Source organism: Marmota monax, unplaced genomic scaffold (assembly GCF_021218885.2).
Source record: "Marmota monax isolate L192 unplaced genomic scaffold, Marmota_monax_Labrador192_F-V1.1 WCK01_AAM20220418_F8-fsc00145, whole genome shotgun sequence".
NCBI lineage: Eukaryota > Metazoa > Chordata > Mammalia > Rodentia > Sciuridae > Marmota > Marmota monax.
The window spans coordinates 3,485,243-3,511,326 of record NW_026695201.1 but is presented as its reverse complement, the minus strand read 5'-3'; the positions used below and the strand labels follow the sequence as shown (position 1 = coordinate 3,511,326).

The following is a 26,084-nucleotide window of genomic DNA, read 5'->3' as shown; positions in this document are numbered from 1 at the left end:
AATCTTTGTTCCTATGAGCATTTGTTGAAACCCTGACTATTGAGGCAATATTCTAAGGAAAGCAGGCATCATAGGTTCAACCTCTAGTTAGTTTCCTTCTGATCTTTAGTAGGAAACTGTACCCATCCCTCTCCAGTTTTTATTTTAACTATATTTATTTGAGATTGTCAGTTTGAAAAAGAGAAGAGGCAGTATCACTATAAAAATGAATTACTTTGCTTTCTTCTTCTTCTTTTTTTTTTTTTTAATTTGTACCAGGGATTGAACCAGCACTTAACCACTGAGCAATATTCCCAGCCCTTTTTATATTTTATTTTGAGACAGGGTCTCACCAAGTTTCTTAGAGCCTCAGCAATTTAGGAAGACCCTGTCTCAAAAATAAAAAATAAAAGGCCCTGGGGATGTAGTTCAGTGGTGGTAAAATGCCCCTGGGTTCAATTCCCAGTACAAAAAAAACACAAAACAAAAGTTTGCCAACCCTTGTCTAGCATCATCATATGTAGGATATAGTAGGTTCTTAATAAATGGAGAAAGGGAAGAAAATTCCTATAAAGTAGAAGGCCAAAAAGCATTACATACTGAGGAACACAGAATTCTACCATATTATCAAAAGGCATCCCATGAAGCTTGAGTATTTCAATTTTTTTTTATTAATTTGCTGACTTGTTGAATCTTATAATGGCTTAGTGATATTTGAGAGCTGTTGATTTAAACTTAGTTAAGAGAAAAACAAATTTGATTAACAGCTGATAAATCTGCTGAAAGAGTTGTAATTGATAGTGTAACCATCCCCCTGCCACCCACCTGGCTTTGTTATTGTTCATTTATCAAGCATTTCCTGGGTAATTCTCTTTCTCCTTCCATTTCTCTCCTTCCTTCCTCCACTGCCCATTCCCCACCCCCGCCTTTTTTGTGTGTGTGTGGTACTTGGAGTTGAGCAGGCCCTTGCACATGCTAGGCAACCCCTCTACCACTGAGCTTCATCCAGAGCCCTTTTTATTTTGATACTTTGAGACAGGACCTCTTTAAGTTGCCCAGGCTAGCTTCAAACTTCCTATCCTCCTGTCTCAGCCTCCCAAATAATTATGTGGCTATTGTGTAGAATATTGAAGCAGTGGTAGGCACCCATACTAAGGAGTTTGAACTTTATTCAGTTGGTTGTACAAAATCACTGAGGAGATACAATCAGGGAATTTACATAAAATTTAGCGTTTTACACATAATTCTGATGACAGTTCAAGCAGGGAAATTAGAAGGAAATGCTATTATCTAGGCAAAATATGATAAGTGGTGAAGAAAGCAAATATTGTCTAAAAACAATTTTACAGGGAGTAAAATTGACAAGACAGGAATTGCTATGTAGGAGAGAAGGTACCTGATTTCTTGCTTGATCACTCCCATTTATGATAGTTCCATTATCAAAGATTCAGGGGAAAGGGATAGGTTTAGAATGAGTTTACTTTTGGGGAACCTATTATAACATCCATTTGTTAAGTAGATGTATGTCTGGAGCTCATATTAAGTATGATTTAAGGCATTTATCCATATTTAGGAAGTAGTGCTTAAAGCATCAGTAAAGAAAAATACGCATAAGCAGTTTCTGGAGGTTTACATATTCTTTGGACTCCAGGTTAAAAAAATTTCTTGGTATAAATAGTCAGATGAGAATTTAACACCAAGCCCCGGGGGAACATCAGCATTTAAGGGATAAACAAAGACAAACTCATGGACCGTACTGAGGAATGATTGGCCATCAAGGAAGGATGATGTTTCAAGGAAGCAGTGATGAACAATGTCAGACCAAGAGAGAAAGCTTTGAAAAGTATCTCCTTAGCTTTGGCAGTTAGGTTATTAAAGATTTCAGCCTAAGAAGTTTAGTGGTAAATTGAGGGTAAAAGCCATATTGGAATGGGTTGAGAAGTGAACAAAAAGTAAGGAAGTGAAAACATTGAATTTATATTGTTCTTTTGAGTAATTTGCAGAAGGAAAGAGAGAGAAAGCAACAGTAGAAAAGAAATGTTTGACAGTGATGAAAGAAGAGATTGAAAAATGGAACTAATTAGTCAAATGAGTTCCCTGGGGATGATGAGATTAAGAGCATCTTTGGAGATTAGAGAAGACTGCTGAATCAGGATAAAGACTGGATCTGCCTTCTCTTTCCTCAACGCATTTTCACACTTAGCACAATACTTGAAACATTTGTGCCATAAATATTTATGAAGCTTGAATTGGAGAGAGTAGGAATGATGAAGGTAGTTTGCTTGATGGCAATAAAGGAAGGAGAAAAGGTCTTGAGGAAAATTGTGGTTTTCTAATAGTTGTTGTGGGGTATCAGAGGGAGAACTGGCCAAATAAAAAAGAATCAGAGACCCATTCACTTACAAACAGCATGATCTCTCTCCAGGAGTAATAAATTCTTTGGGATAGGTAATATACATTTTAAAAGCTCTGTGATGTTAGTTGTTTCAGTGGAATAAGCTGAAAGTGATATAAAAGTTGAAACTGGTAGAATTGAGCAAAGTACCAGCATGAACGAGTTAGGGTTTGAAAATGGATTGAGGAATGGAGGATCTTTATAAAAGAGCATGAACTGGAAGTTTGATGGGGAAAATATCCTTTATCTTCATCCATTTGCTTTCTGCCACTAATTGCAGCTCTTTGAGGAATCATCTTGTAAGTTTTGACATTTCTATTGCTTCTTCCATTACAGGATTTATGACCAGAGGAAAATTGATGAGAACGAGAACAATGGTGTACTCAAGAAATTCTGTCCTCATCACCTGGTAAGATTCATGAAGGGCCAGTGACTCCTGGCTTCCCTGACTTGATCCCAAGTCGGCCTTTGAATTTGTTGGTATAGTGGGAAAAGCAGAGCTTGCATTTTCAAGTCATGCACCTGGATTTGAATCTTGGCTTCCCAACTTACCAGCTTTGTGATCTTGGGCAGTCAGTTCACCTCTGTTAGCCTATTTTCTCATCAAGAATGTAGAGAGAACAGTAACAGCCTTGGACCATCATGGTGAGGCCTAATGAAACCATGTATATGAAATAAATGGCTAGCAGAGAGAAGACAACAAGGCCCTAAGATTTTCGCCTTTGAGGTGGTCATGTTTCATTAGTTGTACTCCTATCTGTCTCTCTGTTTTTCTCTCATTCTCTGGGAGAAGATATAGGGGAGTTTGAAGGAAAACCTGTTCCTGAAGATGGTATGCCAAATGGGGGGGTGGGGCGTCAGTCAGTATCTGCTCCTTATTGCAGGTGAACAGTGAGTCCAAAGCAAACATCACCTGTCTTGTGTACAGCCACGACGGCACAGGTACGTGAGCAGGGCCCAGCTCCTAGGCTGGCATGCCTCCTCTGTCTAGAGAGCTGCTGAGCCAGTGAGGCACGTGCCCTCCAGTGCTCACCACTGTGCTATAGCTCCAAGTGGAGCATCTGGGGAGTAGTTGCTGATGGTGAGCACATAGTGGGAGGATGCAGCAGTGTCCCTTGGAGATGCCAGGCACCATTTGCAGAATGCTGCAGATGATATTTGGCAGGGCCTGTCCTGAAGCCCAGGCTACTTGGCCTGAGCAGGTTCTTATGCCTTTTCTTATCCTGTGTGAATGGATGTGATCTTCCTGAGATCTTCCTCTGCTACCCCTGGGTTGGCAGTGTGTTCCTAGTCTGCCCTTACAACTTCACTTGCCTGCTGTTCCAACTGAGTAAGATGGGTGTTACACCTGGGTATTAGGAGGGGGCACTACTGGCAAGAAGCCCCATCCCAACCCCCAACTCCTGATTCCTGCATTTTTCAGCCTTTGCCTTCACTGCTGTGTTCTTGTTCTTGGCAGAGCTCCTGGCCAGTTATAATGATGAAGACATTTACCTCTTCAACTCCTCTCACAGTGATGGGGCCCAGTATGTTAAGAGATATAAGGGCCACAGAAATAATGCCACAGGTGAGACTGTTTTTCTAGGTTTCTGTGGCCAAATCCTATTGGCTTGGAGAACCGTAGTATTTTATTCAGCTTGTACATATGAAGTTACCTAAGGGATAGGCTTCTGTGTTCCTTGGGCAGTGAGAGTTGATCCCATTGGGCTGGCATTTTCATGTTTTCTCCACTTTGCTTGAGAGCATCTTCACTGCAGTAATGTTGCTTCTAATTGGTTTGAACATAAGACTTTACTAATTTTTTTTCTTTTTTCTCTGTATTTTAGGTAAATTTTTAGGCAAATTCCAAATGGGTACAAGAGCTTATTAAGGAATCAGGGAAAACCTGCTTTAGTCAGTGATGCTGAATTACTTAAAATGGGTCATAAGCTTGTACCACTAGGGAGGGAAGAGGTTTGTTTGGTTTTTTTTGTTTGTTTGTTTGGTTTTTTTTGTTTGTTTGTTTGGTTTTTTTTTTTGAGTGAGGCGGAGGAGGAGTTTTGATAGTATCTAGTTTAAATTTGCAGTGAAGATTGACCTTTTTTTATTCAGTGTCTGTGGTTTCCATACTTTGGGGCAAATTAGAGTCACCTGATAGTCATATTTTATAAGTACCAATGCCTGGTGCCCACTCCCATATGTTCTGATTTCATTGGTGTAGGGTGCAACTTGAGTGCTGGTACTTTTGTAAAGTTCCCATTCTAATGTACAGAAAAGTTGGGGAATCACTGACTTTTGTTGTTACCACTCCTAACAGTCCTGTCATAATTTGACTTGGAGGCAGGAGTTACATTTACTTTTTCTTTGAGCTGATGAGAAGGGAAGGAAAAATCTGTACTTGGATCTCAGCCCACGGGAAGAATAACAGCATCATGGCCAGTATGGATGGCTTTAGTAGTTGGGACTCCTGGCTGCTTTTGCTAATTTTAGAGAGTGGAGCCCTGTTATTCAGAGTCCTGGTAGAAAGCATAATTCAAATGAGTTAGGCGATTGTGGCATATACTTTCATCAGTCTCAGATCAGTCAGTGACCCAAGAAGCACTGACAAATTACCAATGAAATATATAGTAAAGATAATCCTAGAACATTGGTGAATGCTGCCTGGCAATAGGCAGAGTTAGTACATGTAGGTTCAGATGGGTAAGGTCATTAGTGAGACCTGATAGAGTATAAATGAGGCAGGCTATTGCTAAGCAACTGGAGACTCCTCTGTCCTGTAGAGCTCGTTGAGAGAATATAAGGAGTCTCTGGGACTGGTGTGATTCTTATAATTATCTGTTATACATGCATAATCTTTTGGTTTGATTTGTAAAGATGAAAGGAATTATTTGGCTTGCAGCTAATTTGGAGTTTGTGAATATTTAGTTATTTTTCCCTGTGAGAAATATATATAGGCCTGATGCCAATCCTCATGTGGTTTATTCCCTCATTTATTTCAGTAAAAGGCGTCAATTTCTATGGCCCCAAGAGTGAATTTGTGGTGAGCGGTAGTGACTGCGGGCACATCTTCCTCTGGGAAAAATCATCCTGCCAGATCATTCAGTTCATGGAGGGGGACAAGGGAGGTGTGGTAAGTATGGTATGCTGAGCCGACTGGCTCCATAGTATTTCAGGTCAATAAGGTAGGTTTTAGTAGGGACCCTGAATGTTCACTGTGGCTACCTAATATCATGTCTTAGAGGTCCAGCCAACTACATTTAATTAAAAGGCAGCATAGTCTGAGGATGCTGAGAGGTATTGTGTTGTGTTTTGTTTTTGTTTGGTTTTGGTTTCAGTTTTGTTTGTTTGATTGCTGGGTTCAGTCCCCAGCACTACTTTACAACTGAGTCGCCTCTCCACCCTATTTATTTATTTATTTATTTACTTACTTACTTATTTATTTTTGGTGCTGGGGTTTTAACCCAGAGGCACTTTGCCACTGAGCCACATCCCCAGCCCTTGTTTTTGAGACAGGATCTCACTAAGTTGCTCAAACTGGCCTCAAACTTGAGATCCTCCCGTCTCAGCCTCTCAAGTCACTTGGATTATAGGCGTGTACCACCTTGCCCAACTTTGGTTTTTTTTTGTTTTTTTTTATAAAGAGGGAGGGGGAGAGAGAGAGAGAGAGAGAGAGAGAGAATTTTTAATATTTATTTTTTTAGTTATTGGCGGACACAACATCTTTGTTTGTATGTGGTGCTGAGGATCGAACCCGGGCCGCACACATGCCAGGCAAGCACACCACCACTTGAGCCACATCCCCAGCCCCCCAACTTTGTTTTTGAGACAAGGCCTTGCTAAGTTGTTGAGGCTTGCCAAAGACTTGCAATCCTACTGTCTCTCATTTCCCAAGTGGCTCCAATTTCAGGTGTGCACCAACATACTCAGCTTAAGCACACCTTTTCCAGAAGAGTGACCATTAGAGTTCAGGGCACATCATATACACTGTTAAAGATGCCTCCAGGTTTCATCCTCTATCCTAGATCAGATAAAAGTGCAAAGGAACATTTTTTGAGTAGTTGGGAAAATAAGTATATGGTTTATATATTAAGTAACATGGTATCCAACATTAGATTTATATCATCTGGTAATATTTATGTAGAAAAATATCTTTACACTTAGTCGACACATGTTGAAATATTTAAGGTTGAAATGTCACGCCTACTTTCAAATGGATGTGTACATGTATAGGGAGAAAGCAAATGTGGCAAAATATGTTTTTTTTTCTCAAAAAGAATGGATGAGCAGCCTGCTGTATAACCCTTGATTATGTCACAGTCTAGTCTGCCTGTCTTTGAGTTTTGCAGGCAACCTCTGTGGAGATAGGGCAAAAAGACAGTGAGGATCAAGTTAAGGAGTGGAGAGTGGTTACCTTTTAAGATATATCTAGTTAACCATGTCATTTTTTTCTTTTTTAAGACCCAGAAGATAGGAAAGAGACAGTTTGAAAGGCTAGGTTGTACTAATTACCCAAGATAGTCTGGTTACCTATGGCCTCTAAATAATGATTGAGACTGAACTGCTTGGACTTCCTTCCTTTTCATTCTTTCTAAGCTGTGGGAAACTTCAAAGAGCCTAGCCATGACTTTATGAGGTTTACCAGAGAATGGTTTTATAATTTAGAATGGTTCCTTGCAATCAGGAACCCATTCCGTCTTGTGTTTTTCTTACCTTGCTCTGAGAATATTTCAGATTTTCCTCTAAATTTTTGAGACCTGGGACCAATATAAAACAGGGCTTCTATAACCTGAATGCAATAAGAGAGAAGGTGTGTCCCTTTCTTCCCTGCTTCATTTCCTACTCTTCCATAGGTCCCCTTCTATCATCTGTAGTTAACAAATCCAAAACACTATAGAGTCTTTTTTTTTTCCTTTGGTATTGGGAATTGAAACCAATGGTGTTGTATTACTGAGCCACATCTCAGTTCTTTCATTCCTTTTAGTTTTTATTTCGAGACAGGATCTCTTTACATTGCTAAGGATCTTGCTTAGTTGCTAAGGTTGGCCTGGAACTTGTGATCCTCATGCCTCAGCTTCCCAAGTTGCTTGGATTATAAGCATATGCCACAGCACCTGGCACACTGGAGTCTTAATGAGAAATTATGCAATGGGCATGTAATCAGAAGGAAATCCAAAGGGACCTTTGAATCCTTCCCCCACCTCTACCCCTCTTTTTGGTACTAGGATTGAACCCAGGAGCACCTTACCACTGAGCTACATCCCCAGCCTTTTTTATTTTGTCTTGAGACAGAATCTAAGTTGCCATGGTTGATCTCAAACTTGAGCCAGTGAATCCTTTCTTGATAATCAACTATTGTCTTGCATTCTGTTCCAGAGAGATGAAGGGATGAATGCCCTTCTCCCAGACCAGCACTTATTTGTTCTCCAGAAGCACTCTGCAGGCCGGTTTGCTTTTAGTTTAGCCAGTACCAGGGTTGGATGATTAATCCAGGTACTCAGGAGGAGAGAGCATCTACTTGAAATGGCCTGAGTTCTAGTGGTTTTAAGAATGAGAGACTAGATAGAACAAGAAATAGAGACTGCCCACTGAAGTGAGCTTCCTTACTTGTTCTTGCCTCTGTATAAGCTGCATGATCTGTGGTCCTACCTTGGCTCTCTTTTTTTTTTTTTGTCCTAACCTTCCAGCAATGGAGGTTACCAGACTCCAGCCTCAGTGGAGATTGTGAAACAATTCTATATCACAAAGTAGAATCTTAGAACTGGAGCAATTTGAGAAGTCATCGTCCACCTTTCCTAGGTCTCCTAACTCTTATTTTGGGTTCCTTTCTTTGTTCCCATTCAACTTCACAGGGACAAGGGTGGGGAATTTCAAAGGACAACTCCTTACTCTCCCGAGATCACTTTGATGCTTTATTCCATTTCCTACATGCCCCCAGCCCAGTCATCTAAGGCCAGAGCTCTTTTCTCTGCTCAAGAATTAATGAGAGGTAAGTTCTGGCATTCAGACAGGTCTGGTGAATTGACCAGGTCCCTGGTCCAGAAGTTCTCTATTGGCTTCCCTACAGGCTCCACCTCAGGTACTGTATGTAATTTATTCTCTTGTTCCTCTCTTGCCATTGGCTTTATCCTAGTCTTAAATATTAAGACTCCCCTGAGCTTTCCTTAGCTTTATAATTTTGCTGATTTGTTGAAGCCCAGCTATCTCAGAGTATATATAGGTCTATAGCAAAGGTTTATCAGGAGCTGGATGAATGAATTCAGGTTTGTATGTGTAAGTTGACACATACCTTTTGATAATATTTTCAGGCCATGGAGTTTATTTCTAGTGCCTCCTTATGCTCCATATCTGCTGCCTGAAAGAGCCAGATATTAACTGCAGTCACAATCTTAGGCTCAGATTTAGATTGTATTCTCTGAGCATTTGTTTATCTATAAAATGGAAGTCAATGAAGGTTGGGAATCTGCTGTTCAGCTTTATTCTCTGTGCTTGCCCCTAGCTTCTCCTTAGTTGCTCTCTGACTGAAGGTAAGGCAGGGGAGATTGGTCCAGAGAGAACCATAAAAGGAGCTTTTTGCCAGGGGTTATTATTTTCTTAGACTGCAGGGCAACTGCAAGGCAGGGTGTCTTATCTATTTCTCATCTGACTAAAAGCCTGAAAATGCTTTAGCAAGCTAGATCTGTATCTAGCTCTTCCTGTGGGGATGGGAACTGCCCTGCCCTGCCCTGTTAGGAAAACTCAAGTTTCCAAATCAGACAGCAGGGGGCATAGGTGCTTTCAGACAGAAGGAAATTGCCTCAGTCTTAAGACTTATCAGTGAAAAATACAAAGGGTAGCTAAAATTGATGCAGTGGGTGCTCCAGGGAGCTGCCTTATTTATATTGTGCTGCCCTATAGCTGAGTTTATTGTGTTCTTAGGGCAGATAGCAGGATGCTGTCCCCTGGGATATATAGGATTTGGAAGCAGACACCAGCCTCCATCATTTCCCCCTCCAGCTCAGCCTCCTCTTCCCCAGCCTCTGCCTTCCACCAGTTAGTAAACAGTGCCAAGTGAATATAATTGTTTTCTCACTCTTCTCTGGGGGCTCACTGGCAGCTACTGCTTTCTTCATTTTTAAAAATTTATTTGCAACTTCATGAAAGCCACTGAGTTATTCTTTTTTGAGCCTCAAGCAAATTGGAACTTTTAGGGTATAGAGTGAATGAGATCATCCAGACCTCGTAGCCTTCTTGTGAAGCCAACAGTAAACATGGCCACTCACTCACCCAATCCTAGGGCTGTGTCCAGGAATGAAGCCACCACTGACTAATGCATAGGAAATATTAGAGGGGCCTGGTCTTGTACTCAGTTTGTCCAGTGTCTCCTCCACCCTTGGGGCCCTTTGGCCTAAGCTCAGGATGGGAGGGTCTGCCTTTCTAGCAGCTGCTTCAGCCCTAATCGAGCTCAAGGTGAGTAGTGGATTTTAAACCCTGCTCCCACATACCACTTAGCCTGTGTTTTCCTTTTCTCCTGACCAGGTCAACTGTCTTGAGCCCCACCCTCATCTGCCAGTGTTGGCAACCAGTGGCCTAGACCATGATGTGAAGATCTGGGCACCCACAGCTGAAGCTTCTACTGAGCTGACCGGGTTAAAGGATGTAAGTGGCTGACTGCAGAACTTTTCTTTCTACTTATTCACATGCTGTTAGGATTCTTCATTGCCATAGGAAGGAATGACTTGCTGCCCAGTTCTTTAAGGACATTACTCTTATGCCCTCCCCAAACATTCCTGTTCTTCTCTCTGGAGGAGCAGTCCTGTTCCAGGGGACAGCTATGAGTGCCTCTTGTTGGTAGTAGGATGGGGGGTAGGGAGCATTCTTTAGGAACTATTATTCTGTATTAAAGCCTCCCACCTTCTCAGTGTCTGAACCCAGGATATCCTTTCCTAATTGAATCTGGCTCCACTTCAGTGTAACAGCACCCAAGGAAGCTTTTATTGGGATGGAACACCAACCTTCTTGATTAGGTCCAGGGTCCCTATTCATTTACTGTCCCCAACCCCAACCCTTTTGGGTTTCAGGTGATTAAGAAGAACAAGCGAGAGCGGGATGAAGATAGCTTACACCACACTGACCTGTTTGATAGCCACATGCTCTGGTTTCTTATGCATCACCTGAGACAGAGACGCCATCACCGGGTAAGCTGGGGTTCGATGTGAGCTCCCAAGGGCAGTGACCCTCTTAAGAGGGCTACAAAGTTCCAGTGCGCACCTCCTCACTAAATTAAGGAGGAGTCAAGTGATCTTGGTTGGGTTTCCCATCCATTGGTCCCCTGTTCCCTTGAGAGCCCCCAGAGGAAAGGTTGGTGTCTGCTCTTATCTTCTGTCACCATACATGCAGAGTGCTATCTTCATAAGGGCAATGGTAAGAGGGTGGGAAGGGAGTGGAGAAGAAATGTCTTAGGGTACTTTTTTGTATTTACTGTCATGCTTGACGAGGCAGGGGTCAGCAAACTGGCAGTTGGCCTACTGCCAGTTTTTGTAAATAAAACTTTATTGGAAACACAGCCACATCCATTCTTCATATTGTCTATGACTGCTTTCATGGTACAGTGGCAGAGTTGAATAGCTTCGACAGAGACCATGTGGCCCACAAGTCTGAAATATCTACTCTTTGGCCCTTTAAGAAAACACTGCTGATCCCTGGCCTAGCTAAGACCTTACAGTCTTGTTCTTGATCAGGAAAAATACTAACAAGGCTTTCCCATTCCACAGCGCTGGCGAGAACCTGGGGTTGGGGCCACAGACGCGGACTCTGACGAGTCTCCCAGCTCCTCAGATACATCGGACGAGGAGGAGGGCCCCGACCGGGTGCAATGCATGCCATCCTGAGGCCTCATGCCTAAGAGGGGCGGGCTGGGGCTGCCAACCCGATCCTGCCTGGGCACTGCTTTCCTGACCCAGGCCCTTAAATTCAGCAGAAACGCACTTTGGACTTTTTGTTTAGAAGATATCCCAAGAGAAGGACAGACCAGACGGGGATTGAACCAGCAGACAGCACCTAGGAGGAGTGGGAGTTGAGCCCTGGAATGGGTTCTGTGGAGAGGCACAAAGGACTCAGCAGAAATGGCCTCTCCCTGAAGCTTTTTTTTGGGGGGTGGTGGGGAGCCTGTTTTGTTAACTGGTTTAGGATAGGCAATGGGGCTTCTTTTAATCTCCCTTGTTTCCTTTGTGGGGGTGGGGTGAGGGCAACAACTGGCTGTTCAGTACCAAGGGGCCAGAGTGGAGGGTAGGAGTGCCACTCGCTCTTTGGTTTAGGTTTTTGACCTTTTTTTCCCTTTGTTTTTTAAAGTCTATGACAGTTTCATTGTTTTCCTCCTGAGCAAATCTATCCCAGGATCCTGTTTTTCTGGGAAGTCCTTAGAGCCCTTAACCATCCCACACTTCTCACTTTCCACCTCATTCATTCTCTGTACTCATCACAGTGTTTTGCACTTGATTATGTATCCTTCACTCTCTTCTCTTCATCCCATCACCCCCTAAATAGGTCTGGTGAAGGAAATTGGAGAGAGGTGGGAGGAGGGGCAGAGGTGGAAGAAGAATAGGAAGGATATTACCTCTTCTGTTATTTTTTTTTTTTTTTAAGAATTGTTTGGTGGCAGCAATCTCCCTGTCCCTATCACTATTAGAGGCCTAATTTTATATCTATAAATATATTAAAAAGCAAGTCAAACTTGGATGTATCAAGTTAAAATTATTGTCAAAGTTTAAATACCTATATATTCTCTATGAATGCAATAAAGGGACTTAAAGGAAGAATGAGCAAGAGTAATGATGTCAAAATGACACCCATGGTTAACATGCCCTTTATATATGGCCATTAAAGCCTGGGGCTTACTCTTAGGTTTTTAGGAGGCTCAATAATGGAAGGATCCTCAGTTCTGCCCTTTTCTGCCTGGATATAGGGGTTGGAAAAACATTTTCTCTAAACTCTGCCTCAGATCCCCTAACTCTCCTTAAGTCTCATGGGAGCTCCCAGGATGGGTGTTGAAATCAGAGGCCGGCCTATTTTTAAAACATAACAGACCTGTGACATTAGAAAGGGCGCTGCCACCCACTGCCTACTCTCTCCCGATCTTGTGTATGACAGAAGATACACACATTCTCTTAGCTATGATTCTTTAAGCAATCCGGCTCCATATCAGCCCTTCCTAATGAAAATAGTAAAGGGCAAATTTCTTGGGTTTGATTTTATGTAAATTTTGTCCACCTCTTGGTATCTTGGGATTGAGGGACAAGAAAGACAGTGATCTAACCAGGCACAGTGGTGCATACCTATATAATCCCAGTGATTCAGGAGACTGAGGCAGGAGGATTTTAAATTCAAAGCCAGCCTCAGTAATTTATCGAGACACTGTCTCAAAAGGAAAAAAAAATATAGATTTGGGATGTAGCTCAGTACTAAAGCACTCCAGGTTCAATTCAAAGTACCCAGAAAAAGAAAGAAAACAGGATTCTGGTGGCTAGGGTTTGGACACCTCTCTTATCATTTGTCACTGAGTATGAAAATCCTATTTGAATTCTTGCCCTTAACTGCTTTTGCTGCTATTTCTCTGCCCCCAATTTCCACAAGATCCAGTTAGGAATTCTGCATCCTGGAACAGTTGGATTCTACTAAACCAGGCCGTGAAGAAGAGGGGGAAAAACTGAGAGGATGGTAGTGCCAGACATTCCTTCCTCCTGCCCCTTTTCCTAGCAGCTCTCAGACTCGATGTTAGCTATTGCACTTTCTTCCTGAGGTAGGGAATGTGTAGTGACTCGAGTGGTTTGTCTCCCTATTGCTAATGGAGTGATACGGTGGGACTTAAAACCATGCACTCTGGAATTTGTTGTATTTTCTCAGTAAAGCTTTCCCCCACACTCTGCTGCTGTGTGTGATATGTGGCCCATTCATTCATTATAGACTGCTTTTGTTCCTTCCATTGTAGGTGCTTAGTCTTGCCCACTTCCTCTGTTCATGTTAAGATTTTAGGAAGTCCAGTCTGGAATATACCTAGTTCTCTTGCTCAGGCTCCAGTTGGAGACGGTTTAAATGAAATAGGCCCCATTTAGCTCAGTGGTCCTTTGCAGATAGGGATGAGGAGGGGAGGATCCTATTTGGGGTGTTTTCTGGGTCCCTATACCAGGCTACAATAAAGAATGTAGGGGTAAATATTGCTCCCCCTCCCTTCCCAGTCATACAGAGGCTCCAAAATCCTGGTCACTCAAATTCTGGAATCCAGTACAGTACAATCAGTCACCTTTATTCCAGGGTTAGAACAAGGCCGTGCACACTGCAGATGGAGGAGCACAAGATAGGGGCAGCCTTACAGCAGGACAAAGGGTGGGAGGGCAAGTTAGTCTTTTTAGATTATTTTGCCTTACAGAGAAACTACTAGACTCTGCCGAAATAACCCCGTCTTTTCTTTTCCTGTTTATTCCATAAGGAAAGCTCTTTATTCTCATTTTCTCCCTCCCTCTCACTCACATAACATTCCAAATAAAAGGACCGTTCATGCTCATTTCCCTAATTCCAGTTCTTCATGCTCATTTCCCTAATTCCAGTTCTACAAGTATCTCTCCCTAAGGGAGAAGCCAGACAGGGCTGGGGAGAGTTGGGAAGGTCCTTTAAGGCAAAACCGTGGAGTACTCGAGATGTATATGTTAAGGCAGGTGTCTGCAACAGTAGCCAGAGGGGACACACAGACTGGGCTCAGCTAGGAGTCGAGGGTGCACTCTGATCAGTCTGACTTCTTCCCTCTTCCAACAGCCAGCCCGCTGCTCCCACTGAAGTTTTGCTCCCACATCCTAAAAGCTGCTAACTTCCAACTTTCTCTAAATAGTCTCAGTTTGCATGTGAATCTATTTTTTTTTTTTTTGGTTTGCTTTTTTTTTTTTTAATATAAAAAGCTTTTCTGTTTGGAATATGTAGCAATTTGCCTCTGCCACTCCTGTCATTGTGGCACTCCCTTGCCACCCCCACTCTGGCCTAGACAATAAGTTAATGCTAGACACCACAAAAAGGGCAGACATGGCAGTGCGGGTTTAATATACATATATGTAGAATATATATGTACACACAGTTAGCACGGTCAGGGTGGGAAGGGCATGTTGGGACAGGCAAGAGGCTGGGGTCACTCACTGTACTCTAGTTATTTGGCTAGGAGGCGTCCACAAGCCCAAGGGGGCCGGGGTGTCAGTGAGAAGGGTTACCAAGTCCCCTCCGAAGACTGAATTGGCATGGGGATCAGTGCAAAGGAAAACACTTCTTTCTGGCTTGGGGTGTTGTAGACTGAGTAGAGAGAGGGTAGTTGCCTGCAATATCCACATTGGGACCCTGTAGCGGGGGCAGGTTGAAATTAAAACCTAAGGATCTCATTTCTCAACCTAAGTTTGGGGTCAGTGTGTGCAACAGTCTGAATAGGAATAAAGGAGTGACAAAGGGGCCCATCCCTCTATGTCCCCATTTCAGGCTCAGTGGTGCATGTTCCCAGCCTAGTCTTTCCAGAGCAAAAAGGTGGGGGGTGGGGGTGGACACTGAATGCTGGCTGCTCCATAGGATTTGCTCTTAGGGACCAGGAAAGGATACAATGGTCTTCTTCCATTAGATCCCTGGCTTATACCCATCGTAGGCCCATGAGAGGAGCATAAAAAAGGGACCTGCTGGTACCTAGGCTCTCCAGCCTGAGGAACAGCAGGAAATGGAACTTTTTAGCTAGTCCAGCATCAGGATACAAACACTGAACTCTAGCTTTTCTTTGCCCCTTTCAGGTGGAGACTGGCCTCTTCGTCCTCCCTCCTTTCCTTCCCTGCTTTTCCTTAGATCTACCCACCATTCCCATACCTCACCATCTCAGCTCCTCAGTGTAGGAAAATGCAGGTCCTTTCTGCTTCCACATTTTTAAGATGTGGCCAGGAAAAGTGGAAGAAAGGGAAGTAGGAATGTGCCAATTTCTATTTGCATAGAAACAGCCCCCACCTCCCCCTTAGAGTGGGGAAACTAAGCCCCCCATCCTGACCCCCACCCCCTCACAAGGAGGAGGAACTAGATGAGCTAGACATATAGACAGACAGCCAGAGCGTGCGCACACGCACACACACGCGCACAGTAAGGGAGTTAGGACCAGGTTAGTAAGTGGGTGCATGGGAGTGCTGCCCTTGCCCCCTCTCTTGGAGGCTGGGGAAGGGAGTGATCTGATGAAGGTCCAACCTTCCTCTTCTTCCTCCCCCTTGCTCAGGCCTTCTTCGGTGGGGGAGCCAGTTTGATGATCTCTTCCTCAGAGGGCTGCCGAATAATGTCTAGGGGCAAAAAGGGATGTGTCCAGGGATGAAAGCTGTGGGAGGTGTCAGATAAACCCACTGAATACCAACATGCATGCTCCCCAAATGCACTTATTCCAGGGATAACGGAAGGGGTATGCCAAAGACATGAACTCTTACCTTTGTACTTCTTGGCGCTGGGAATGCGGGTTAGCTTGGTGTCCAGCTCATCCTCCTCAGAGATCTTCAGCACACGAGTTCTGTAGTCAACCACCATAGTGAGTAGGTCTGGACGGCGGGAGATCTCAAAAATGTGTTCAATATAGGAGAGGTTGTCTGGAGGAAGGCAGGAGACTAGGTCAGAGCTGGACAGTAGCAGTCCCCTTGCCTCTCTGACAGTGTTCTGGAACTACTACAACATTGGCTCTCAGAGGGCCACACTGGAAGAAGGGCTGGCTACTAAGCCAGGAAAAGAAAGCTAAAGCACCCACACAATGGTACAAGACTGTTTCCGGGAAGGGCAGGGAGTTGGTCAGTGAAGTTTCTAGGTTGTAGAATTAGCATGAGGGCTTTGAGCCAGGCATGGTGGCACATGTAATCCCAGTAACGCAGGAAGCTGAGGCAGATGAGATGGTAAATTTGAGACCACTCTGCGCAACTTAGATCCTATATCAACACAAGAAAGAAAAAGGGCTGGGGATGTAGCTCAGTGGTAGAGCGCCTTTGGATTCAAAACCCAGTACCACCACCAAAAAAAGAGAGGGCTTTGGATTCGATAGCAAGTCCCTGACAGGGTTAGGGAAAGGACAATAGAAAAACTGTCTTCCAAATACCCCACCCTCCCTAACCTTTTTCCACTTTCATCCAACCATCAGGAAGAATTTCCCAATAGCACACAGGGGTAGGAATGGTGAGATCCAAGAGTAGTTCTGGGCCTAGTAAGAAAAGTCACTCTAAATGCAAGATGTGGATATAACCAAAAGAATGATCACCCTGGTTTTCAGCCAGCTCCAAGATATTACTGATGACCTCAGACCTCTGGCTCCTAACCTTAGTATGTCCTTCAGCTCCCCTCCCTGCTCCCACATTTAAATCAGTCCGAATAATATTTCTGAAGAGCTCTGAGATCACTCACCTCACTTTTCTCTCAAATGTCTATCACTCAAGGCTCTCCACAACAGAGTTTTGACTTACCTTCATTCCTTCACAGCTACTTCTAAATATATAGAATGTCCCAGTCAAGCTAAGCAGGACTCTGCTTTTCCACACACACCAGAAACTCCCACCTCTGTGTCTGTCACTCTGCCTACCAGGCCCTCTGGATTCCCACTTTCCTTTCAAGGCCATCTTAAACTCCCAAGTCCTCCTCAAAGCCCCCAGCTGCATGGGATCACTCCAATCTATAATCCCCAGTCCCTCTAGAGCAGGAGTCTCTAAAAGCAGATAAAAGAAAGTTAGAACTTGTTTTATTTTAAATGCTGCCACTTTTAAATTGCTTTTATGTTCTCTATATATGTAATAATAGCACAGGAGTATCTGAATAATGCTTTTACTGCCAAGGGGCACAATGAAAACTGTCCAAGGCCTCCTGCCCCTTCCGTTCTCTCGCCTGCCTTGTTGAGAGGTACACGCATGTGTGGGAGCTCTGCGCTCATCTCTCTGCCAAGTGGACTGAGCCCCATCCCGCACCTTTGTCCAGCTTGTTGTGGCTCTCCAGGAAGCTAAACCAGGCACTGCCTGTGGTGATCTCCTCGCTCTTCTCACTGGGGATGTCCTCCTTGCAGGCTGACTTCAGCTGTTCCAGATCTTCAAGGGTGATGTTGTTAGTCAGGTCCTGGAGGAGGGTCCCGTATTCGGCCATGACTGGGGTGGGGAGGCAACAAAGGGAAAGGATTCTGGACTTGGTGTACTGAGTCTGATTCACATACTGGCACTATCCACACCCCCTCACTGCCCTGCCAGGCATGTGTCTAGAACACGGGTGGGCAGAGCCAGAGGAAGAAAATGAAGACCTAGGAGAAGCATTGGGGACAGACAGGAAAACACTTAAGACAGGAGCAGTGCTGGAGCCTAGAGTGATAAGTCATACTTCCCCCCTCCACTGTCTTTTTCTTCTTTTCCCCCCCTCTAACAGTAACCCTGGCAACAGCTCCCCTGACTGAGGAGGCGGTTACCATGGCAACCTGCTCCCGACTTTCTCACCCGCTGTTTCAGAGTCCCCCCCCAGAAATGCCCCACCCACTTCCAACCCCTCCCCCTGTCAAGGAAAAAAAAAACCACCTCAAAACAACATCAGGGAGAGGCTTGCTGTGGAAGAAGAAACTGTAAAAGAACTGGGGGGCGGGGGGTTGGTTGAAATGTTAGCTTCCATTCTTCCCCAGAAGCAAAAGGGTCCTCACTTCAACTGCCCACCACCCCACTAATGACTCACTTTGGAAGGATGCCTAGTTGCTTGGTCTGATGGTTCCCTGGCCCCTCCATGCATAGCCTCATATTAAGCCATCAGGGCCTGGGGTAAGGGGAAGCAATGGGCTATCCCCACTTTGCCCATTTTCTCCCTTCATCATCACAGGGGCCCCCACTCAGCCTTGTCTCCCAGCCTTTGTGCTGTGCTTGCAGCCCCCGCGCCCAAGAATACCAAGCGGCTGGCTCTGGCCCCCTGCCCAGTTCCCAGGCTTGCTGGGTGGTGGGGGGAAGGGCACCAAGATGCAGCTTCAGGAGAGTCTGGCAGGAAGGGGGCTGCCACCCCTTCCTGCATCAACATCCTGCTGGCACTGCCTTTAGCGTGGCCTCCCGCAGGGTGCTGGGCAAGACCACATATCATCTAGGCCTTCATTCATGATCCTTAGGTAAGAAGGTGAAGAACATTCAAGGCCTCCCTCCCCTAAAATAGGAACTGTAGCTAAGACAGGAAGAAAGAAGGATGAACCTTAGAATGAACTTGCTGGATTTGATAAAATGTGAAACACTAGTAGTGAGCTCAAAACAGGCACTTATTTCCTACAATGAGTATATCTCTTAAAATCAGAAGGGTAAAGCAAAAAAAAAAGGAAAAGAAATCATAGCTTGGTGCAGTGGCCCACACCCATAATCCCAGCAACTCAAGAGGCTGAGGCAGGAATATTGCAAATTTGAGGCTAGTCTGGGCAACTTAGGGAAAGCCTGTATCAAAAAGGACTGGGAATGTGGCTCAGTGGTAGAACATCCCTGGGTTCAATCCACAGTATCAAGGAAAAAGAAAAAAAAAAGCATGTCATAACCCTCTGTGGCTAGAACAAAGGGTAGCAAAAAGCTAGATGACCTTGTCCCTGACCGAGGATGCCATGAAGCACCCCAACATTGGACTGGGAATTTGGCAGTTCAAAGGGTTCAGGCTGACTGATACACTCCTATTTTCCTTACTTCTAGGCTCTATTGTAGGGGAACTGAGGCAGAGAGGCATGGCCATCACACAATAAGAGGTGTGGACCTAGAAGTCCCCACACCCAGCCCCCTTCTTGGACCAGAATAACAAGCCTCCCTTGGTGGCAGGCACCGTGACACAAACACACAATGAGCCAGACAGCAGGGCCAGCACGACCCCCACAAGAAACAGTCACTCATAGACACTCTCACTTGCACACCCAGGTGCAACCAGACAGAAGGGCCCAGCGGTGGCCCTGCCAGGCTGGACCAGGAACAATGCTCTCCGACTGTCAGCACCAGGAACCATCCCAGCCTTGAAATCTAGGTCACAGCAGCAGGCTCTGGAGCCCAGCCCCGCCTCCACTGATAATCCCAGGGCAGAAAAGGGTGGAGATGGGAGGGTTATGGTGGGGAGGGGGTCTGGAGATAAGGATAGGGACTGGGGGATGGGGCATGCTGGTTGGGAAAGCGCAGCATGAGAAAGAGACAAGAACCTGCCCCAGTGGATGAGACCCTGCCACCAAACCCTCAGCTTCAGCTAGGAAAGGGGGCAGTATTAGGGTCAAAACAGGCTTGGTTTCACATGGAAAAAGAGTTTGTAAATATGGTAGATCCTGTGGGAGGAATGAGTGCGAGTGTGCGTGCGTGCGTGCGTGTGTGTGTGTGTGTGTGTGAGAGAGAGAGAGAGAGAGAATATCTCGGGAAGAATTGAGATTTAGGGCTCAATCTAAAACACAGATCTATAAGGAGGTGGGTGAAACGGGATTAGTGTGTGTGACACACCCACTCACAAGGCTGGGGGCAGTGGGTAGGAGCTTTCGAAGAGTGAAACAGATACAAGGCCCCTAAGAGGAATGGGGGTGGGAATGTAAAGTGGCTAAGGGGGTGACGTGTATGTGCCAGATTCTATGTATGTGTGGATGCTGATCTCTGGGTGTGTGTACAGGTGTGTGGAGGAGGCAGTGGGTGTGTTTGGATGTTCTCGTAACTGGCTGTGAGTGTGTGTGGGATGTGTGTTTGTATGTGTCTGAACCAGCTGAGTGTGTGTAAGAAAGTACATAACCACAGGCTCCCATCCAGAGGGTGAGGGGAGCCTACAGAACAGAGGAAGAGAGCAGGAGACGGGAAAGGGAGAGACTGAGGCTGCAAATGAGGAATCCTAGGGGAAAGTGGGGGGATGGAGCTCAGAGTCCACAAGGCTGCGGCCTCAGCTCAGCTGTTAGCACAGCAACCTCGGTTCTGGGAGATGCCCCTGCCCCCCGAATCATCAGGACAATGATACCACTGGATGGAAGGAGAGTGAAGAGTGGGCAGTAAGGGACAACAGGATAGGAACAGGGCCCCCTAAGGGAGTAAGGAAAGGCCATGGTTACCTGCCTTTCTAGATCCCATTTGCCCGTGCCCAGGTGTGGCAGCAGAAGCAAGGGCAGAATAGATTGGGGGGAGGTATTTAGGGGTGGTGGGAAGATGGAATCTCCCTTATATGGGTCTCAAGACTCACTGATCAACTATTGTCTGGCGGTGGTGGGACTTGGCAGAGCCTGGCTCCTTCATCCTCCATGACTCTTTCCTCGTCAGAGATTTAGAACTACTTAGGGCCCACGGAGAAGTTTTCTGTCCTCCTTGCTCTGAAAAATCCTTCTGATCTCTGGGGCAGTGTAGAGGGCTGCCCAGGGAACACCAGGCATCCTGGGCGGAGGCCATTCTGAGGACAGGATACCAGCGCAGGAACTGGGAACCGGAGCTGAGGCTGCCAGGAAGTCGGTCCCCTTCCCTCCCAGCTCATTCTGTGTGCAGCTCACCGCTTCCTCATACCTTCCTTCCTTCCTCCCTCTCCTAAACTAGCTCCAGGTGGAGCCCTGACAAAGGTAGAACCAACTGACAAAGATGATGCTGAGAAACAGAAAGAGGCAGGAGGTAAGCATTGTTATATACTGACCTTTTAGGGCAGGAGTTGGGATGGTGGCAGGTGGTGCTCCTTCAGTAGGCACTGGGGGAGGAGGAGGCAGGCCCTGGGTCTGCTTTGAAAAGCCTGGCAAAATGGGACAACCATCTATGAAGGAAGTGGCAGCACCAAAAGAATTTTTGTGCATTTTGCTATTAATTAATGGTAGAGTATCCCCTCTCCCTAGAATTTGGTTCCAGTAATTTTTTTTTTTTTTTTTTTTTTTTCTTTTAGTACCAGAGATTGAACCCACGGCACTTAACCCCTGATCGACAACCCCAGTTCTTTTTTTCTTTTTCTTTTTTTTTTTTTTTGAGACAGGTTCATCCTAAATTGCTTAGGGCCTCTCTAAGTTGCAGTTCTCTGGAGTCTCTGGGATTACAGGCATGACCACCAAGCCTGGCTCGCCTAGCTCAGTAAATTTTTAAGAATCTCAAGAGAAACCAAGGATTAGGAGCTAGGAGTGCCCTCCCTCTTCCACATCTGCTGCAGCTGCCTCAGGCTGGGGGGAGGGGTCATCCTGCACAGCTGCAAGAACCTATAATGGGAAGGAGGGGACTCCTAGGCAATCAAGTCTGTAGGTCTTGTTACCTGAAGTTGGAGGAAGTAATGGAGAAGAGGTAGCGGGTAGGAAGGGAGAGAGTGTGGTTCTAGCTGTCCTATTTTAAATTATATCTGGGAACCAAATTCAAGCAGTCCTAAGTTTATTTCCTTTAATATCATACTTGGCTTCCTCCCCAAATTTCTATCCGGTTTTCTTTAGGGGGAAGGGGTGGGAGGATCATCTTCAGTCATGTATCAAAGGAAAAAGAGGATTCTGAGGTTTCAGGGTCACTCAGGGAGTAAGGGGAGGCAGGACACCTGGACCCCAAAATGTTCAGGCCAAGAAGAAAAACCTCTGGGTATGGGGACAGAGACAAAGCCTTCAGCCCTTAGTCTAATACAAGAACCAGACCCAAGATCTGACTGGGGTACTGCCTGCTCCTATTTCTGTCTCTCTCCCATCTCTATTTCCTCTCTCCCTAGTCTTTTGATGTCTTTTCCTCCTTCCCTTTCAATGGACATTCATCCCTTCTAGCTTTGCCTATTCACCCATCCCATCTAGTAGTAGCCATGAACTTCAAGGGCCAGTGACTGAATACTGAATACTCACAGCAACTATTTAGGAAGAGGTGAGGTCCAGGGTTCCGTAACTCAATGTCCCCGTCTGAATACTCAGAGCAACTATTGAGGAAGGGGTGAGCCTCCCTGATACAGTATTTGAGGGGAGAGACCTGAAGATGCAGTGGTTGGCTGCCCACTGTCTGGAGGGTCTGTCCTTCTTGACATTGTAGGTGAGGATCTATGTGACAGTGACCCACTGTATGACTCTGTAACCCTCTTCATGCATGACAACATATGTGCACATGATGGGCACAGGTGTCACAGAAATGAGGAGGAAGTAGGCACCTAGAAAAGCTGGCAGCCTAGGGCATCCTTGGCAATTTCCCCAAAGGAGTGTTTAACTGCAAAGGGAAGAGCAATTAATGCTAATCGCTCTGACAGCCTGGGGGCCACACACACAACCCAAGAAACAAGATACACAAATTCAGCCTGTGCTTCCTAATTCCCTGCTTTCATCCTCCCTAATTTCTTCTGGCCTTTTTTTTTTTTTTTTTTTTTTTAATGTACTGGGGCTAGAACCCAAGGGCACTCTTCCACTGAGCTACATCTCCAGTTTTTTGTTTTGTTTTTTTCTCTTTTGAGACAGGCTCTTGCTAAGTTGCCCAGGATGGCTTCCAACTTGTGGTCTTCCTGCCTCAGCCTCCCCAGTTGCTGTGATTACAGATGTGTGCCACCATGCCCAATTCATGCTTCCTAATTTCTTTTTAGTCCACTCTCCAGCACTCTTTTGCATCCTCTGACCATTTCTCTCTCACTTTCTCCCTTCCCATGATTCCCTGACTATATCTCTGACCCTCTCTGGCTCTGTCCCTTTCTCCACGTCTGTCTCCTTCTCACACACATTCCTCTCATTCTGTCTCCCTCTGACTTGCGCTCCATCCTTGGCTGACTCATACTCATTCTTTTTCTTCCTCTCCCTTTCTTCCACTCCCTCCTCCATTCCTTGGCCATTCTGATGTCCAGAAACTAGCCACTCCCAGTGCCCTAAGCTCTAACTGGACCCAGCTAGACAGGCCACCAGAACCCATATTACCGGGCTAAGAGCACTGACTCATTAGTCTTCAATGTCCTGTCTCCTTGTTCTAAAGGAGACCAGGATTTTAAAGCTGCCCAGAAAACCAGGATGGTCTTGGGGACAGTGGCCCCTTCTGTCCATTCCTCTGCTGTCCTGTTAAACTCATGTCTTGGAGCCCCGTAGTCCAGGAGACTCCACATGGGAGGCAGTGGGTTGTGGTGGGTGGTTGGATGTGTAGCACAGGGAAGGTTGTGATTTGGTGTGTGCGAGCCAGTATGTGTAAGAGTCACATGGGTGTGTGTCACTGTGAGTGCTGGTTGTTTCTCAGAGGTGTGCTTGTGTCCCTGTCAGTTTTGACACCAATTATATGGAATTAATTAGGGGTTTAGTTAGATACACCATTCCCCTACATCCCCAGCTCCTTCCTCCTTAAGCCCGGCCCCACCTCTCTCCCAGGTGCAAGTGGGCTGGGGTGAGGGCACATGGTGGCAGGCTGAGCTGGAGACGGCCAGCGGAGGGCCAGCGGAGGAGAGTCGGGAGCCAGAGCGGGGAGGGCGGGAGCGGCCGGCCGAGCCGGCTGGGCGGGAAGCAGGCTGCATCCTAATCCCAGGCCCCGGCCGGACTCCCAAACTGCCGATCGGCGTGGAAGGGGCGGCCGCAACCACGCCGCCTCCGGCCCGAGCGCGGTGCTCCGGACGCACGCAGAGACCGGGCCTGACACCGAAAGGGCCAGTCGGGGTCCCGGCGCTCCCCTATGTGTCCCCCGGCATCCCGGGTTGTCCTTCCTCCAAATCCAGACCCCAAATCTGTCCCCTTCCCTCGACATGCCCCCTCTGCCCCTCTCACCGCCTCCGGAGCTGAGAGCTCAGGGCGCGGGCACTCCCAGGTCCCCGGTTCCCGAGCAGCGTCCGGAGCCTCCTCCTCGGCTCCCGCCGCCGCCGCCGCTTCTGCCGCCGCCGCCGCCTCTTCCGCCCGCGGAGCCCGAGCCCGAGCCCAGCGCCGCCTCACCCCACCCGGCTGGCCGGTGATGTCAGAGCCGGGGAGGGACGGGGGGCGGGGAGCGGCAGGGGGGGAGGGGACGCGGGGCCGAGGGGCTGGGGTTCTGGAAGGCTCCGAGGAAGAGGGACAGAATTGGGCCGAGGGATGCCGCCCTCCCCCCTCAACTGTGAAACAATGTCCAGATTTAATTCTTTCCCAATGGGACACCTTCCTCCTCTTCTGATTTCTGGGTGACCACGACTGGGACCCCTGAGACGACTTAGTAAATCAGGGTTTAGGGATTTGACCAATGCCTTCTCTTAAGCTATTTGCTTTGGTATTTGGAAAAACCGCTCTCCTAGCTTTATGGATCAGGGGACTGGTAGTAAATGACCCCACTTATTCACCCTGGAAGTGGAGGCAGAGGGTCCCTGGCAAGAAGCAACATGACCTCCTTTACTTGACCTGAAACCATGGATTGTCTCTTTAGGGTGAAGCCAGACGGCCCTCTTGTGTCACTTTCACCTTTCTCAAATACACCCCACTCTTCCTCCTCCCCTACCAAGATGTAATTTTATTTTCGGGGGAGAAAAAGAGCAGCAGTGACCTCACCATGCAAATATAGACAGTTCCCGAAGCCACACTTAGCTCTGTCTCCTAGCTCTGCCCCTCTGCTGGGGGCCCAGAATGGTAGCTCTCACTTCCCCTCCACCTCAGGGACTTTCCTCCCCCAGATTCTCAGCCAGACTGAAAAGGAGGAAGGGAGAATTGGGGAAGCGTCTGTTTCTCCCCATCCCCAGCAGAAGGGTCACCTCAACTCTGGCAGGGTCTGGCCCTGGGAAGAGGGGTGAGAACTCTGTTTGTACCACCTCATGGAACACTTATCTTGCCTCGATTCCAACTTGAGGGAATCTGTTACACTTCCAGAAGCCTCAGATGAGCCCCTACTTTCTTAGGTCTACATTGCTCCTCAGCTCAGGTTCCTGCCACTTTGGGCTTTACAGCCTTTTTCTTTGCTCTTTTATCCTCAGCATTGCCCCTTTGAGAGTAACTCATCCTCATAATTTGCCTTTGTATATGTATCTCATTTGCTCCTTGTTGCAGGGCCAAAACCTATTTTCTTAATCCATCTTTGAGATTCAAGGAAACTGCATGATTTACCCACAGACATGCAGTATCTGGGTGAAATAAGACAGGCACCAAGGCACAAGGACTTGGGTTTCAAGCTTGCTCAACTCTTTCCTAAGACAAAGTATGCCCCTAAGCCTCAGTATCCTCACCAGTAAGAAGGGGATGCCAGTGACTGATTTATAGGGTCCTTCTGAGATTCAGAAATAGCAAGTCTCTAGAGACTGGCTATTTAAGATGGGTGCTTAAAGAAATAGGAACTATTATTTAGTCTGGGGTCTTCCACTGATCTATGCTAGACAGTAAGCTTAATAACATTTTTCTAATACAAAACTAGTGCCTGTACTGCTTATTAAACATTTGTTAAATGGTATTAGTTGGATGGATAAATGGGTTCTATTCTCTAAACTCTGCTGCTTCTCTAGGAACACTTTCTAGATTTGTCTGTGGAGAGTGAAAACTGGAAAATTAACCCCAGGTCCCAGGTTTTACTTAGCAGTCCTCGGTATACCAGCAATAACTTTACACTTGTTCCATGTAAACTATAATTTGTTATATATGGATAGTTCAGCAGTTTGGTCCTCCCTGCCCCCAATTGCTTTGTGCCCATCCAGCTTGGACCTATCCTGGAGAGTCTGTGGGTCCTTCCTGCAAAGAACTCTTGAAAGGTCCAGGTCTAGGGTATCCCCATTGTACAAAAGTCAATGTCTCTTCTCCATTCCCATGACCACCATGGGTTCTGGGTTCTCTCAACTTCCTTCTGATAATAACAGCCTCTAACTATGAGTTGGGCTCCTTGCCTCTAGAATCCTCGTCATCCCT

General features: G+C 46.2%; 2 protein-coding genes and 1 long non-coding RNA gene across 9 annotated transcripts in view; 2 read left to right on the top strand and 1 right to left on the bottom strand.

The window, feature by feature from the left end:
- Positions 1-13,253, top strand: part of Dcaf8 (DDB1 and CUL4 associated factor 8) — a 47,184-nt gene extending 33,931 nt beyond the window's left edge. For all 5 annotated transcript variants that reach the window (XM_046429083.2, XM_046429086.2, XM_046429085.1 and 2 more), the window contains 7 exons: positions 2,711-2,783; positions 3,259-3,316; positions 3,834-3,941; positions 5,353-5,483; positions 9,869-9,988; positions 10,411-10,527; positions 11,104-13,253. In XM_046429083.2, the coding sequence (XP_046285039.1) occupies positions 2,711-2,783; positions 3,259-3,316; positions 3,834-3,941; positions 5,353-5,483; positions 9,869-9,988; positions 10,411-10,527; positions 11,104-11,220 (724 nt within the window). In that variant the 3' untranslated portion in view covers positions 11,221-13,253. The remainder of the gene's footprint in view (positions 1-2,710; positions 2,784-3,258; positions 3,317-3,833; positions 3,942-5,352; positions 5,484-9,868; positions 9,989-10,410; positions 10,528-11,103) is intronic.
- Positions 13,254-13,610: 357 nt separating this feature from the next.
- On the bottom strand, positions 13,611-24,154 carry Pea15 (proliferation and apoptosis adaptor protein 15). 3 transcript variants are annotated; one of them, XM_046429089.2, is made up of 5 exons: positions 24,003-24,154; positions 20,972-21,064; positions 17,317-17,490; positions 15,808-15,963; positions 13,611-15,666 (listed from the first exon to the last, which is right to left on the bottom strand). In XM_046429089.2, exons 3-5 carry the CDS (start codon positions 17,486-17,488, stop codon positions 15,602-15,604), a joined length of 393 nt encoding a protein of 130 aa, XP_046285045.1. In that variant the 5' UTR covers positions 17,489-17,490; positions 20,972-21,064; positions 24,003-24,154; the 3' UTR covers positions 13,611-15,601. The 3 variants fall into 3 exon arrangements, with proteins under 3 accessions (XP_046285045.1, XP_046285048.1, XP_058430082.1); XM_046429092.2 differs by lacking the exon at positions 20,972-21,064 and having other exon boundaries at positions 24,003-24,125; XM_058574099.1 differs by lacking the exon at positions 24,003-24,154 and having other exon boundaries at positions 20,972-21,085.
- Positions 20,638-26,084, top strand: part of LOC124082620 (uncharacterized) — a 30,683-nt gene continuing 25,236 nt past the window's right edge. The window contains exon 1 of the long non-coding RNA XR_009225355.1: positions 20,638-20,949. This is a non-coding gene — a long non-coding RNA (uncharacterized LOC124082620). The remainder of the gene's footprint in view (positions 20,950-26,084) is intronic.

Coding starts and splice junctions, on each gene's coding strand:
- Pea15 (XM_046429089.2), bottom strand. CDS start 17,488: ATGGCCGAATACGGGACCCTCCTCCAGGACCTGACTAACAACATCACC. Junction 15,964..17,316: donor CCACAACAAGCTGGACAAAG/GTGCGGGATGGG, acceptor GCCTTCCTCCAG/ACAACCTCTCCTATATTGAA. Junction 15,667..15,807: donor CAGCGCCAAGAAGTACAAAG/GTAAGAGTTCAT, acceptor TTTTGCCCCTAG/ACATTATTCGGCAGCCCTCT.